Below are 15,706 nucleotides of genomic sequence, written 5' to 3' on the forward strand. Positions count from 1 at the left end.
GTGTAAACAAAGATTTTTTTCACCTGTCTCACCTATGGTGGGGGCACCATCTGATTATATGCAAATAAAATTTCACATAACGACCTTTAACCCAGTCTGCCATCTTGTGTGTTGTAGGTGATTGATTTTTGCTCTATGCAATTACAGTTTCGTGGTGTTTATTTTTTGCATAAATCGTTATGAATATGATGTACTAGTGAGTTGAGTATTGAATTTCAAGAAAATGTCTTCTTTAGATATTTGATCAAATAATACATGTTTTTGAGACACTTCAAAATATTCTTTTTCTCTATTGTGTCATACATGTTATCTATCCTGACAATAAGTTGAATTATGATACAAAGGTTTTGTTAATTCCTAACCATGTGACAAACCATTAACGTAGCCTGCCATCTTGTGTGTTGTAGGATTTTTGTCAAGTTTATTGTTTTAATGAAAGAAGCCAAGATGATATTTCCGTAATTTCTGAACTCGGGTGTTTTCTGATCGCATGCAAGCCACCTACGAATACGTATTCCGTCAATGCAGTACCTTTATTGAAAACCGAGCTACAAATGGTGACCCGACGTGATTGTGGATACTGTTAGCTCATCTTGCTTCTGGATGGTGTTCACCTACGCACCGCTGACTCTAGCGTACGATTTTTTGTTTAGTTTGACAAGACATGTACCAGCTGTCTGGCATCGTGGTAGCTGGCTATAACTGCATTTTTTTGAGCTGGTTGTGAGGAACAAACGAATTTTTGCTGTGCCGATGGGGAACAAGAGCCTGTGGCATTCAAGTTTTCTTCTAGCCAATGATCGCATTTTTTTCAGATGCAAGCAAGAAGCAAGTTTTGTCAAGTGTAACCATTGATCGGTATCCAATGGGGCAGAAGATTTGTTACATGCCACTTCATGTTATTTGAAGATTTGTTAGATGCCACTTATAAATGTCTTACAAAATTGACAATACTGGAAGATTAAAATATTCCATGAAATTAATGTTTTAATCTCAGAAATTTTGGGTGTAATGATGGCAAATTTTATAAAAAATAAACAATTCCCTTTAGTCACACATTTTTCCATTTAAATTAGAGGCTTTACTGTTCAAAATTTTACTATTGTGTTATTGTACAATGAGATGTGAAAATTTCATTCACTGCATGAACTTGAAATGAATGGTTTTATATATTGATTTTTGAAAACACTGACTTTCATCGTATATTTGTATACGATCAAGTATGTTGACCCCATCTTTTTTCTCTAATATTTGATTGTTCTCATATGCCAGAATTCAAAAATCCATGGTAACTGTTAGTTCCCTAGTCTTCAATGTGTTGTTTCTGGCTGGATCTTGTGTACAAGTGATGTATGTTTCACTGTCAATTGAGTGTCCTATGACCGAAACTCTTCTTAAACTACATCAGAGTCAGAGCTACATGTATCACAATCTCTGCCAGTATGTAGTAGCAGGGCAGTAGTTGTTTATTTTTTTGACAATAATTTGTTCGGTTTTACAATTGCGTTCTTATTCTACTCCCTACAGCATGTTGAGCTGTCCAGTATTCAGCTTGCCAACAAAGCCTACGTGTACCGTGCATTTGTATTATTCAATTATCACCAATATTTATACAAATATTAATGGGCTTTGTTGACAAACTGGATATTTTTTTCAGCATGCTGTAGAGAGACACCAAGAAACCGTGTTTAATACATTGCATAGAAATATTGACAAATTATCAACGGTTGCAGCTCGTGCCCCATAACAAGGCCAATTTGTTTACGAAAATTTAATGGCATTCATATATTTTTAGATTTTTCGAGATTAAAGACATAAGATGCGACAAACGGTTGTAGATTTTGTTTAATTATTACGAACATTAGAACCATTGGACGACATCAAAATGTTGGTAGTCAAAATATTTGCAGGCGTCTATAGGCAGAGCAAAATTTTCAAGTCCCCCGTCGACTACCCCAAAATTTTCGAATCCCCCCTGAATTCCTCTATCCCCCTCCTCATCATTTTTTTGAACGCGGCCTTAGTTCTACATTAGGTGTTCTTTAGGGATTTTTTGTGTCGGCATGATTTTCGAATTTGTTATTTTGTCTTCAAATAATTAACCTAAAAAAGTACTGTTCCACATTTGGCCATTGCATATTAAAAAGTGGGGCTTGTATTGTATTTTCTTTTTTTTATCCCCAACATATGTTTGAAATTTAATATAACTTGTAGCCTTTGTAGAGGTTACCGCTTACTTTATTGAGTCTTATATATTTTTGTGTGTGTATTGAACCATGGCAACTGGTGTCACACCTGAACAATTTGTTAAGGTAGAGACTCCCTTGAACAAGGCAAACAAGTGAATACTCTTGTTACTGTGTTATAAGTTTGTTGTTGACACCCAGACTAGTGCTGTTTTACCTGAAAAAACACATCCTTCTGGCGCAATACCAACATATACAACGCAATATTCTTATGTATATACGGGAGTTATTGTAATGTTGACTGTCAGCCAAGCTATCAATCTGTTCAAACAAAACAGCGGCATTTTCTGTTCCTGAATATGGAACAAATGTTCCTCCTGTTGAATACAAGGCAACAAGTGAATGCATGGGTAAAACTAAACAAATTCCATATTATCAAAGTTTTCAACAAGACAGAACTGTAGAGATTGCCAATTACTTTATTGTATCTTACATATTTTTGTGTGTTGTATTGAATCATAGCAACTGGTGTCGCACCTGAACAATTTGTCAAGGTAGAGAAAAATATAACTTCAACAAGGCAAACAAATGAATACTCCTGTTACTGAGTATGTTGTTGACACCCAGAATAGTGTTGTTTTACCTGAAAAAAACACATTCTTCTGGTGCAATACCAACATATACGACGCAATATCCTCATGTATTTTCTAGGGGTTTGTGGTAATGTTGACTATCAGTCAAACTATCAATATGTTCAAACAAAACAGCAGCATTTTTCTGTTCCTGAATATGGAACAAATCTTCTTCCTCTTGCACACATGGCAGCAGCTGAATGCACGGTTAAAACTATACAAATTCCAGGTTATCAAAGTTTTTAACAACGCAAAATTCCTTTTAGTACAGCGGGCATGTAAACAATGCTACAGAAACATCAAGCCTGGGTGTAAGCCAACCTGCCGCTCAAAGTCAAGCAGAATATCAACCTTTATTCCTGTTCAATATTCTCTCAATATCAAAATATGTCAAGTTTTAACATGAAATCTTCACATAAACTTAAAAATGTTCCTACATTTACGGGAGGCCCAGACTGTAAAATTTTGCTCGAAGATTGGATTAAAGATGTCCAATATTTGCTTAATGCAGAAGAAATGCCTGCGCATTTACAGTTTATGACTATTGTTAGAAATTTAGGTGGAGAGGCTAGAAAACAGAATGATACTTAACATACCTGCTGTAGATCAAACTCAAGAGTGAGCTGTTGATGAGTAAAGGGCAGAATATGGTGACATCAGTTGTTTCCTAGATGCTATGGCAGATTTTCATACAAGAATTCAAAATGTAATGAATCAGCTAGTTCTTACGCGATATCACTTGAAGCCATCTTACGTAATATGGAGAAGAAACAGAATGGAGGGATTCTTCTTCCTGGCGGAGACTATCATCTCACAAATCAGTTTATGAGAGGCCTGCAGGATGATGTTGTTTATAACCGGCTTTACCCCATGCAAACATGAAGTTTAAGTTTCAGTCAGTCGAGGGCACAAGTTTAATGTTTGCTCAGTGAACAGAGGGCAAACCCTTCCTATTAGCCGAAAAAGCAAACACCGAAATACAATTTGTCAATTATTATAACAGTAATGTGAAGGAAAAACTGAAACAAATGATGTCCCCTCTACACAGATAGCAGAGCTCACAGGTTTAGTAAAGAAATGGCTTAAAATCAGGAAGAGCGAGCCAAGAATATGCTTGATCTTTAACATATGAGGAGGTGTTAATTTACTATACTCGTTTAGATACAATAGGACTATAAAGCTACATTGACGAACTTACATTACAATGATACAAATGGACATCAGCATTTTACAATATATGGATCGCAATTTTAATTTTGGTACTATTTCATCTCATTTTGTGAACAAATGAAGAGCATTGTGAGCACTCAGATGGCATGTTTTGCGCCCCCCCCCCCATCCCCAGCCAGTAAAAACTCCCATAACTTATTATTCCGAATGTCATGTCAAAACAATAACTTCACATCTTAGATTACAGTATACGTCATGAAGGTTGTTATTTACTCGGTTTTGGCCACTCAGTTTCTATACTTTTATTTGTCTGTAAAATTGTTTCAGCAGTTCTGGATTTTTCCATTTTCACATATAGTAAATTATGGAAAAACTTGTGTAATTGGATTTTTTAACTCCTTTTCTGTCATTTACTTTTTATTTATCTGTTTTTGTATATGGATAATTATATCTGAAACAAACAATAATAATAATAATAATAATAATAATAATAATAATAATAATAATAATAATAATAGTCTTTCTTATACATTTTGAATATAACTGTCATGAAATGCCACAAAGCAGTGAAATCTCAAATTGAAAATGAAAAGAATAATAGGGCACCAAATATTAATATCCATGTATATAAATATTCAGTACGGCACCAAAACACCAACCACAAGTTGTCAATGATGATAACAGCAATGTGAAGGAGAAACTGAAAAACATAATGTCCCCTCTACACAGTTTGCAGAGCGTACAGCTTTGATGAAGAAAATGGCTTCAAATCAGGAAGAACAAGCCAAGAAAATGCATGATCTGGAACAAAGATTTGAAGTTTTGACGGCTAAACTAAGCAACACAGCTGCTATATCAATCAGAACTACTTTCAAAGTCGTCCTAGTTTCCCAGTTCTTTGCTATACTTGTGGTAAGGAAGACCATAAAAGCCGAGTGTGTACAGCCAGACCAAATGAGACTGCTAAAATTGGTACCCAAAAACACATTTAACGACCAAAGACTTGACGATAGGGCACGTCTGAGGCAGTAAGGAGAGGTATGGCCCTGTTATGAATTCTGACAGTAACATGAAACCGGGTAAACCTTACAAAATGCTCCAAGAAAAAGGGAATATTGAAGCAGAGACTGTTGATGGTTCTCATCACCAATTGATATGTCCAGCTAATGCAGAGTCTATAGTTGTAATGGTGTTGTCTGTAGGGTGCTTATTGACACTGGTTCACAGATTACTTCTGTAACGAGCAGTTTTGTACATGAACATCCAGAATTGTACAAACAACCTCTTCAATCCAGTATTTTTTAATAGAGGGTGCCACAGTTCAATCAGTTCCATATGATGGAGTTACTTTGCTACATTTGGAATTTCTAGATTTAAAGTTAGTGTTCCTGCATTTAAGGTTACCACTACAGATTACAGAGCAGCGGTTTCTTTACCTATTGGTACCAATGTAATTCGAGCAAGTCGTACACAACTGAAAAATTATTTTGAGTCATGCTTCTTGGAGAAGGTACAGAAGGAATCTACAGTTTAGTATGGTGCATACAAAGAGATTTGGCACATGGAATTTTACAGAGCAGATGGTCTAGTTGGTCCTGTTAATATATTGGACGCCGACCTTACGTTGTTCTTCCCTGGAGTGAAGCACATGTTTATTGTCAGGCACCAAAAACATAGGCAGGCTCGTCCATATACAGCACACCCAGAGAGTCATCAAATTCGAGGTGAACTGAAAACTCTTGTAGAAGCAAAATAATTTGACGACTGTCGAGAATGATCGTGCAGCTGTACGAGTCTGGCTTGAAGAGGGCAAGAACCAAGAACTCAAATGACGACTCTGACATTATCGTGTTTTTGATATCGTTCGCATTTGACAATTTTTGCGCTTTGTCGTAATTTTTTCGTTACAGGGTATCACCATGCGTTTATTTTTTCAGTTTGTCCTCAAGTTTTCTGAAATATTTTAGATATCCAATAATTCCCCGGTATGATTTATGCTTTTGATTCTTGACATAATGATCTACATATGTCTGTGATTAATGTCTTTTAGTGAGTGGATGTCAAGGCAGAAAATATGAAATGTGGTTCGTTGAGGAAAGTTTCTGCACATAACAAAAGAGCTTGAGTTTTAAAAAGTGAACTTCCTTGTGACCTTTTTGCCAACAATCGATAACATTGTAATAGAACACCAGCCGAGCACGGCACCGCTCGATCTACTTGTCGAAAAATATGGGATAAAAATGGCTTTAACAGTGCGTGTTGGTCATATTATAATTTCAAAACAGTTCATTCTTTCTCATATTGTTAGAGTATTGAAAGACATAATATTAAAGAAAGAAAGAAAAACTAACAAATTTAGAATGGACGACAGAATTTAACCGCAAATTTTTGCTGCTCGCATACCCTGTGGAACTAGATATTCCCAACTGTACACTTTTTTCTGTATAAACAATTCTCTCTTTAAAGTATACTTCGCGATATTCACTGAGCTTTACATCTCCATCCGAACGTTCTGTCTTCGCATCTCCATCCTTGAAGTCTTTCTCCATGCAACTCAATATCAAACAAGAAATATTCTATCAACAGAAAATTAAAAGTTATGGCGTCTGAATTCAGAAATTCAGAAACCTTCAAAGGTGCATGTTCTGTTTGTTCACCACAGAATTTATCCAAAACATTTTATTTTAGTAACTGTGGATGATGTTACGACAATGTTACTGTAGGGGTAATAAGAGGATAAAATAAAGACAGGCTTATCACACACACACACGCATCCAGTATTTCACTCCGGACAATTTAATTTTAGGCAGTTTTGTCGACGAAAAACGAGATATTATAATTCTAAAATGCACCCACCCTTGATAAATAAGATGTTATATAACGCCATTGGAATGCGAGGTCTTTCCGTGTCTGAATTCCATTCGTCTTATCTAGTATCGCCATGTATTTGGAATCCACCCAAAATTTACAATGAACGTAAGCATAGCCCGGATCCTGTGTGCAAACAATATGGTTGATTTATGCTTGTTAGAACAAAACCCTCGCCTGTTTTTTTCGACAGGTTGCATAAACAATGACAAACACCGTTTAATAAAAGGACACCCGATTTGACTCGATAATCCATACTACATCAAACTCCGAACGCGACACATCTCATACTTGTTGATTGTTGAGGAGACTGTGACTGCAACGTTAAGCATCCACGTCACCACTTGGTTGATCAGATTCCAGCTGTGAGTACATTTTCATCGTGCAAGAAATTGTTATTGGTTTCTACAACCTTACAGAGACAAATTCTGTAATTTTCCTTTTTTCTACATGATGGCAATGCTTCGAATGTGTTAAGTTGTTTTGTTGATCACTCTTTCCGCATTTACACGATTCTGATCAATATTATAGCTAACTTCTTTTAGCTTACTTCTCGAGCGTCATTTAAATAATGTTGACCTAAGGTAACGATTCATTTCCTTTAATGATTGTTACCCTATCTTATCATACATGCTTTGCCTTTATGCCATTCTGCTATTGTTTAGACTGTACTTTTATGAAACAGTATTTTAACATGTTAAAATACAAATTATATTTTCACTGTAACCGGAACAACTCACAGCTAGGCGTACGCGTGACCTTGCGGGCGGCATAAGTTGCGACTGAAAAATGACCTGAGGGCAGCGCCGCCTTCAGGGCAGTAGAGCGGAGTAAATATGCATGTGCACAAAATTCAATGACGTCACAAATTATTTGAAAATAGTCCCAGTGCGCATACCAATCTGCCGTGAGGGCAGCAATATATAAGCTGATGAGCTACCCTCAGGGCAGACTTACATTTCCCATCCTTACAGCATTGCACAGTGTTTATCAGAGCTTCCCCAGGGCAGATATTACATTTCTTATCCTATCTACAAACCTACCCTGACGGCAGCCACATATCAGAGCTTCCTTACGGCAGACATACATTTCCTATCCTTATAGCATTGCATAAGTGTATATCTACTAATCTGCCCGAGGGCAGCAATATATCAGAGCTGCCCTCAGGGCAGACATAGATTTCCAATCCTATCCATTAATCTGCTAATCTAGTCTTTACAGCAAGGTACTCCGAAGAAAATGAAACTTTTGTTTAGGGTGTTAAAGCAAGTTTATTTCTATTTAGGCAAGCCAGTAACCAAAGGATACGAGCAGGCGATGTAAATACAGTTGAAGGTTTTATTCGTACAGCAACAAAATGTACATGGACGAGTTACGACGCTATACAGTGTACTCTATTCAAATTTTCCCCTATATGCTCACAAATATCTTCTTAGATGATAAATCACTGGTGCGGCTACTATATACACTTTGCATCCATAGATGTTGTAGAACTGCTTGCTTTATTCTCTGCTGTTCATACTCGATCGAGCTTGAAATTAAACGCTGGCGCGAGTATTTCGATCCGTTTGTTTTGGCAGGCCTCATAAATTTCGCGAAGGGATGACGTTATGTTTCAAAATACTAAAAATGCTCATTTTACACACTCCAGCCTATGTTTTACATCTACCACCCTATTAAGCTAAAACATAAACCTTCTTCAAATTATGAAAACCTGTGTCGACATCTTAATTAGTTCCAGAGACCAGCTCTGGAACTGTTAGTTTTGCTCACTTTCCTCTTTCTTTCTTTCTTTCTTTCTCTATTTCCGGTTTTACTACCATAGAACATACTATACACAAATTTTACCTTAATTACCCAGAATGCATTGCGAAACGCTTATGACGTCATCGCTCAGCTCGGACGGGTTTTACGGGCATTTCTGTTTGTTTATTTATTCATTTTTTATTTGGCATTGCTCAACTATCATATTGCGTTCAGTTATTAATAATTCTAGCTTTCTTTCGCTTTGTTTTTTGTTGCTTTTTGATTTTATTTTTCTCTAAAAACTCGCCGTACGTGGCGCTATACTGTTTCGCCCGAATGCTCATGAGACAAATGGCGGCGTATCGATCGCCTCGCTCGCACACAGAGAGAAAAGTAGCCTTTCCCTAAGTTTACAAGCGCGGCTGGGCACATCGTGTACCTAGGCGAGGTGGGTGTGCTCGAAAACGATGATCAATGCAAAGTTTTGACTCAAAATCGGCTGTTTTGGCGGAGAAACTGCCCGCCGTATTTCTGAGGAGCCAACAGCGGTTTTTCCTATATCAGTCTGCGAGGCTGTTTAACGCCGGTACCACACAGCCCTGCCATGCAGAGCTAGGCATTCATAGTGAACGTACTGTCTGTCATGCACCGGCATGCATTGGCTGCACGTAAAAGCAACTCAACTTTCCAAGATCAAATGGTCAGTATCTTGTGAAAACAGCGACATAGCAATGAAAATTGTTTAGTCTGTGCTTTTAATCAAATGAAAATGCATGTGGCTCAATTTCAATGGCCGAGGTCCGATGTTTCCTCTCGTCTGATCATTGTCGTAAATGACGCGCCTCTTTATGGCAACAACTCAGCGCTACCCGTCAAGCGATTGATTTTTGGGTAGGTCAGCGGAGCGAAAATTATTGCACTGGCTCGCGAGAATGTCGTCTGATGTATCTGTTGTGTTTTTACCGTACATGTATTCATTTGTAATCTGTGTACTGTAATTCCCCGGACTGCCTTGCTTTTAGTTGTATCATGGTGTTTACTGCTATTAGCCCTAAATATTAAAATCCAAAGCACTCTTTCATTCTGCACCTATCTTTGTCACACATTCTCTTGTTTCTTCCGCTGCTCTGGTCTCTGGAACTTCGCTTTTGCTTGCAAATGCTTTCTAGTATTGAAATTGTTCGCTCTAAATGTATATCATAAACCCTTCTTTGAGGTGGAATGGAATGGCATCACGCGAATACGACTCGGTATTGACCAAACTTCATGAAATAAGATATTACAATAGGTGATAACATAATAAGGAGTATGCTATCAGAAATTTGTACAGACATTTTTATAACTTCACCACTTTTAACGTTTACGTGTTTTCCGTCACTGTTGTTTCGTCCGCAAAGTAAACGTTCTTGTTCCATTCCTATACCTTATCGAATTAAATCCAATCATTCAGTTTGTAAATGTACACAATACTTTGTAATTGCATTGTCAGTTCGCATTTTAGCAACCGAAGCTTAGTCCGTTGTAAAATTCATGAGTCAACTGTTGCATGTGTACAAGATTAACGCTAATGCTGTAAAATAATCTTCACGAAGAATTCCGAAATGAGCTGTTCATGTTTCCTACAACTTGATGAAAGTATAGTTTGAAGTTACAAAAATAGCGTCTTCCATGTGTAAATAAGTGCATCACAACTTAATTCCCGTTTAGCACTGTTCACTGGACCACACAACCCACTACTTTGATAAACCATATGTATTTTTCATTCTTTTAAATATAAAGAAATATATTAACGATAGTGTGTTTTCAAAATGCATCAAGAATAATAGTTGATGAATAAGCATTTTTGTACGAGTTGTGTCTGGCACAAATAAAATATATTTTTGCCAGTTTATCTTGAAATTTAGCGCAATGAAACAATTTTATGAGTACTTTTTCAGAATGACTCCTCTCACCTGGTTTTTTGTTAAAGACTGAGGAAAACTTACATCTTATTCTATGAATATCTGACATATCCTTAAATTTTAGTAGATATTTGCCCCGAAAGAGCTACATCGTCGATCATATTTGTGAGAAAAAAAAACTTGACGTCACCACAATAAATGGGTGTGATAGAAAGAGATTGCGAGGTCAATATCTGTTTCGACGAGCAAGCATGTTTTTGTAATTATAAAATATCAACATAAATACTGTAATGAACCTTAATTAATTACAACCATTCTTTCACTTTGTTCTTCCTTTTTTTCTGACAGGAAGTAAAGTTAGTAATTTCGAGAATGGCAGAAAACACCGACGACAATGAAAATTTCGAGAATGTTGAGCACTCTTGTAGTCATACTTCATCAATTGGCGAAACGAGACCCTTTTCATTGAATCTCAGTCACCGCTCGTTACAGAACCTGCAACCCTCACTTAATTCGTACGATATAAGTCACGTAAATCTGAGTGGAAACAGGTTCTGTGGCTTTCCGTCGACTCTTTGCGATTTTAATGCCTCCTGCCTTACAGAAATCAATATTTCTTCCAATAAATTGCCAAATATCTCAGCCGAGATTGCAAAGTTTGTGAACCTACGCACTTTCATTGCAGATTTCAATGCGTTGAACGAATTCCCCGCGAAACTCTGTGAATTGCAACGGCTAACAAAGCTGACGTTGTCGCACAATGTTATCAGTCACGTTCCGAAGGAAATAGGGAGACTGAAATCACTTAAAATATTCGATATCTCTCACAATGCTTTCAGTGAGGCTCTTCCGAGAGAAATATGCGATCTACCGAGCTTAGAAGATTTCAGAGCACAGTCTTGTAAACTATCATCCCTACCAGAAGAGTTCGACCAACTTAAAAATTTAAAGGTATTGATTATAGGTTGCAATTCTAGATTAGGTTTTTCTGAAACGATAGAAAGTCTGACAAGTTTGGAAATTTTGTGTTTGAATAGCAATGGCATGAGCACAATAAGGAAAAAGGATAGTAAAAAGACAATTCATAAAAAATACAAATTTTTGTTGGCGGAGGGAAGTTTTAAAAGGTTGGAAAATTTACGACTCCTGAATATCGCTAAGAATGACGTAGAAAGCATACCTACAATATCGGACTTAGAATATCTAGAACAGCTTGACGTGACTGGAAACAAGGAGTTAACACTTCCGGATTCCATTGGTGGAATGGCAAAACTGACAGATCTAAGAACCGATATCGAAAACTTGCCAAAATCATTAGCTGGATCGCGCGTTACAATAAAGAAAGATCCGTTAAACATCCCCATAAAAGCGACAAACGTGGATACAAGTTGGAGAACAGATCTTTTACTCGATTCATCCAAACGCACACCTAACTACTCGATGGACCGTACTCCGCACGGCTTTGCCGTCATTTTCAACTTTGAGAACTTTGGCAGTGAAGACAAGACAAGACGTGGCGCTAAGAAAGACGTCGGTATGTTGTTGACACTAATATAAATTGGGAAAAATTGCCATAAATCGTCCCAACAACAAGATATTAACAATCGCCCACTATAGATCGACAGACCTGTTTGTAATAATTTTATCGTTCAACATGCCATTTATTGTGTTACTATTAGCATGAATGATTTATAAGGGTTGTCCCCACTAATATCGGCTATACTGAGTTGCTGATGAGAGTTCAGATCCACATATTGGCGAAAAATTCATAAAGATTTTTTGCATAGTCCTTTACCTTTCAAGGATACTGTTTTGCCTTTCGACAGTCAAGCATATTGCTCCCAAAGGCCAGTAAAACTTTAATATGCTCGGTATATTGTTGAATCAGCTGATCATGTGGAGTGAGCAGTTTTCAAAATTGCGATACTGTTAAGTCTCATTTCGTCGGTCTGGGGAGGTTATTCACTGCTGAGAGGTGCGTCGGAAATTGGACAGTGTGGAGACTCACAAAGTTGTTTAATATCAATAGATGGTGATTTATTGCCGAAGTGTAAAGTTTACACATCAGAGATGCCCAGCTGAAGATAGTTGGTGATCTTCTCTATTTAAAAGAAATTGTAGCATCGTATGTAGATTAATTTAGTTAACTCTCCAATCACTAATGAATTAGTATTCCTTGATTGGCTAAAAGTGACTGATATATTCTTTCATTGGAAAATACATTACTAAACTTCCTCTCATTCGGCATCGATCATATCAAATTTTACATGATCTGCATCTGTTACACCATTTCTACCTTATGTAATCATCCCAGTACAGTCACAAGTCTGGGATTTATGTACTAAAGACGCAGATTCACTGTCTACATGCTTGATCATTAGATGTCACTGACGCAAATTTTTTTATACCTTGGTAATTAGGTATCAATAACGCAAATACATTCAATGTACCCGACACGCAAGTTTTATCCAATGTGCAGGAAAATTTGTAACGTTCATTAACCTTTACACAGACTTTGATGTTCAGTCGTATCATTCACTGACCTTTATACAGATTTCGAAATCACAAAACAATATTAAAACGCCAAAAAATAAGTCTGTAACAATTCTTGTTCTTTGCAACACGTTGAACTGATGTTCAGCCAGCGTGTGAGAGATGTAATTGCTATTGGTCGAGCTAAAGCAAGAAGACAGCACAGACAATACTTGCAATATGATGCACTTGAGAGAAACGTTACTTTTACTTCAATACACACATTCGGACAATACATAGAAACATTAGTCGACCAAAACGCCAAGTAACTGAGAAGCTACGACTCAATGACATCTACCTTATACTTACAGAATATGTAAAGGATGTGTTTTCCAATAACCTCAACTACAAAGTGGACGTCCATTGTGACCTGAAGTATGAAGATTTTATGTCTAAACTGGAGCACTATCGTGATTACGACCATAAAGACCATGACTCCTTCGTTTGTTTCATTATGTCACATGGGAATGAGAACGGAGTCTGTACAAGTGACCACAAGAATGTGAAGATGGAAGATGTCCGTGATATGTTCGTCGGCAGTAAGTGTCCCTCCCTTGAGAGAAAACCTAAAATGTTCTTCATTCAAGCATGCAGAGGGGACATAGAACATCCAACGCAATATCGTAAAGACGCCTCTAGACCCAATATGGAAAGTGAAAGCCACAGAGCGCTAAGGATGAAATAGCGAATCAAACAGACTTTCTCTTCGCATATGCTTCCCAACCAAACGCCATCTGCTACCGGCATCCAAAAGAAGGAAGCGTGTACATTCAAACGCTTACTGAAATACTGAAAAAACATACAAGCGAGGAACACCTTTTAGACATGCTCACAATGGTACGAGATATCGTGTTTAAAAAGGCCCATTAAGTTAGAAAATGGACAAGAAGTTGACCAAATCCTCACGAAGATCATCATGACCAAGAAAGTATATTTTAAGTAAAACCAAGAGAATGAATTTAAAATACGAAATTTGATCTAGATCTTAAAAGTAAAATGATAGATGAGTTGTCGTTTCTGAATCGTATTCTCTATGTCTCAGACTGTTTAACCTGAAAGACGTCGACTAGTGTACATGGTAGGTCACAAGATGACAGACAACTACGTTTGCGTTTATCACATATATTATCTGTGTTTTCGTACAAAGTATGTAACGTATGTAGTGTAGTATCGGTACTTGGTTTTCAATTCATATCAATTACAAAACCAATCAATTACGCTGTTATAGTAGAGAGCACCCAAAATCATTGTAAACAGTCGTACTTTACGTCTATGCCATAGATTTTTACGATATTGTTTTTGATAAATATCTAAGTGTAAGCTTTGACATGAACAAGTTTCTGCGTTTGTACCCTTTTATTACCAATTAAGGAACGATTGAAAGACATGAGTGAATTAGTACGGAGAATTTGTGCATATCATCTTTGCATAGCTAAGAAGGAGAAAGTGAATATAATTTGCATTATAATGGATGTTGGCTACAGAGCGATGTGGCGTACCTGTATTTTTTAAATTTGCAGAGGATCACAGACAATGGCATCGTCGACATATTTACGATCTTGCAAAAATACTGTCTGATCTTCCAAAATTATTTGTCTTGTCAACTTGCCGCATTATCAACACGCTGTAGTACCAGTGTTACCAATATCAGGACGTGATAAAGCGGCTTGTCCGCGCTGGTTTAATATTGGTTCATAAATCGATCACTTTGTTTGTAACGTCATGTGGCTTTTATATGAAATGTATTAACGACACCATGAAAAACATCCTTTTTAATATTATGTATACAGACACTATAAATAGAGTTGTAATGTATGCAACATTGACCTTTTTCAATTTTTAAATGTTTTTCAGGCTGTGTGAGTGAGATTCAACCATCCAAACAATCGTAATCATTGTTTTCTGTTAGGTTAGGTTGGGTTTTTTCCTTTCCTTTTCTTCATTGAAATGTTCTCCAATGCTTCCATATGGGGTATAACAGTTATATTTTAATTGTAAGTTCGATTTTTTACTTTTGTTTTTATTTTAAGCAGGATAACTTTTGGGTTCATAACTAAATCGAAGTCTTAGAGTTATCTAGGGAATGCATTATACATTGACTACAACTTTCAAATCTCATTTTCATTTCAACTGGTTTTACAAACGGTAGGGTAGATGTAAAGTAGTGATTTCAGAGCTCAGAGTATAGTCACGGCAAATGTTTATCTGTAGTCGATAGTTATCTGCAACGTATTAGCCCTTTTGTGAATTGTATTCATTACAGATATTTTCTATCCTTTCTTTGGGGATTTTATATCCATGAATTCATAAAATTCATCAAGAACTAACGACAAGGCAATCGTTAACTTTGGTTACGTGTTTTTGACTAAATACGAGTGAAATTAATCAATACCTATACAATGGAAATAATAGTTGCTTTTTCCTTTCGGCACTGAGTTTGCTGTTACCAGTTATCTGTGGAACATGAAAGCAGATTCATAACGTTCGAGGAACGACATTTTGCAAAGCTGAATGTCTTGATCAGGCTGCATATGTATTGCAGAAGTCGCCTAACTCTTTTTATTACGAACAATGGAAAGTCGCTAAGCAATCATAGCTAATGGTATAAAGACGCGATAAATGATTGATTATTGTTATTTTTCACATTTGCAGGTGCATCGTGCTCATTCGT

At 36.9% G+C, this 15,706-nt stretch overlaps 1 protein-coding gene across 1 annotated transcript; it reads left to right on the plus strand.

Moving 5' to 3' along the window:
- The first annotated feature begins 7,105 nt into the window (after positions 1-7,105).
- On the plus strand, positions 7,106-15,371 carry LOC139143502 (malignant fibrous histiocytoma-amplified sequence 1 homolog). The gene is made up of 3 exons (XM_070713891.1): positions 7,106-7,221; positions 10,852-12,037; positions 13,347-15,371. The coding sequence occupies exons 2-3, from the start codon at positions 10,876-10,878 to the stop codon at positions 13,718-13,720; spliced, it is 1,536 nt and encodes a 511-aa protein (XP_070569992.1). The 5' UTR covers positions 7,106-7,221; positions 10,852-10,875; the 3' UTR covers positions 13,721-15,371.
- The last annotated feature ends 335 nt before the right edge of the window (positions 15,372-15,706 follow it).

This window comes from Ptychodera flava, chromosome 11 (genome assembly GCF_041260155.1).
Source record: "Ptychodera flava strain L36383 chromosome 11, AS_Pfla_20210202, whole genome shotgun sequence".
Lineage (NCBI taxonomy): Eukaryota > Metazoa > Hemichordata > Enteropneusta > Ptychoderidae > Ptychodera > Ptychodera flava.

Excerpts from the sequence above, each read along its gene's own strand:
- LOC139143502 (XM_070713891.1), top strand. The coding sequence starts at position 10,876 with ATGGCAGAAAACACCGACGACAATGAAAATTTCGAGAATGTTGAGCAC. Across the intron at positions 12,038-13,346 it reads TGGCGCTAAGAAAGACGTCG|AATATGTAAAGGATGTGTTT; the intron begins GTATGTTGTTGA and ends TTATACTTACAG.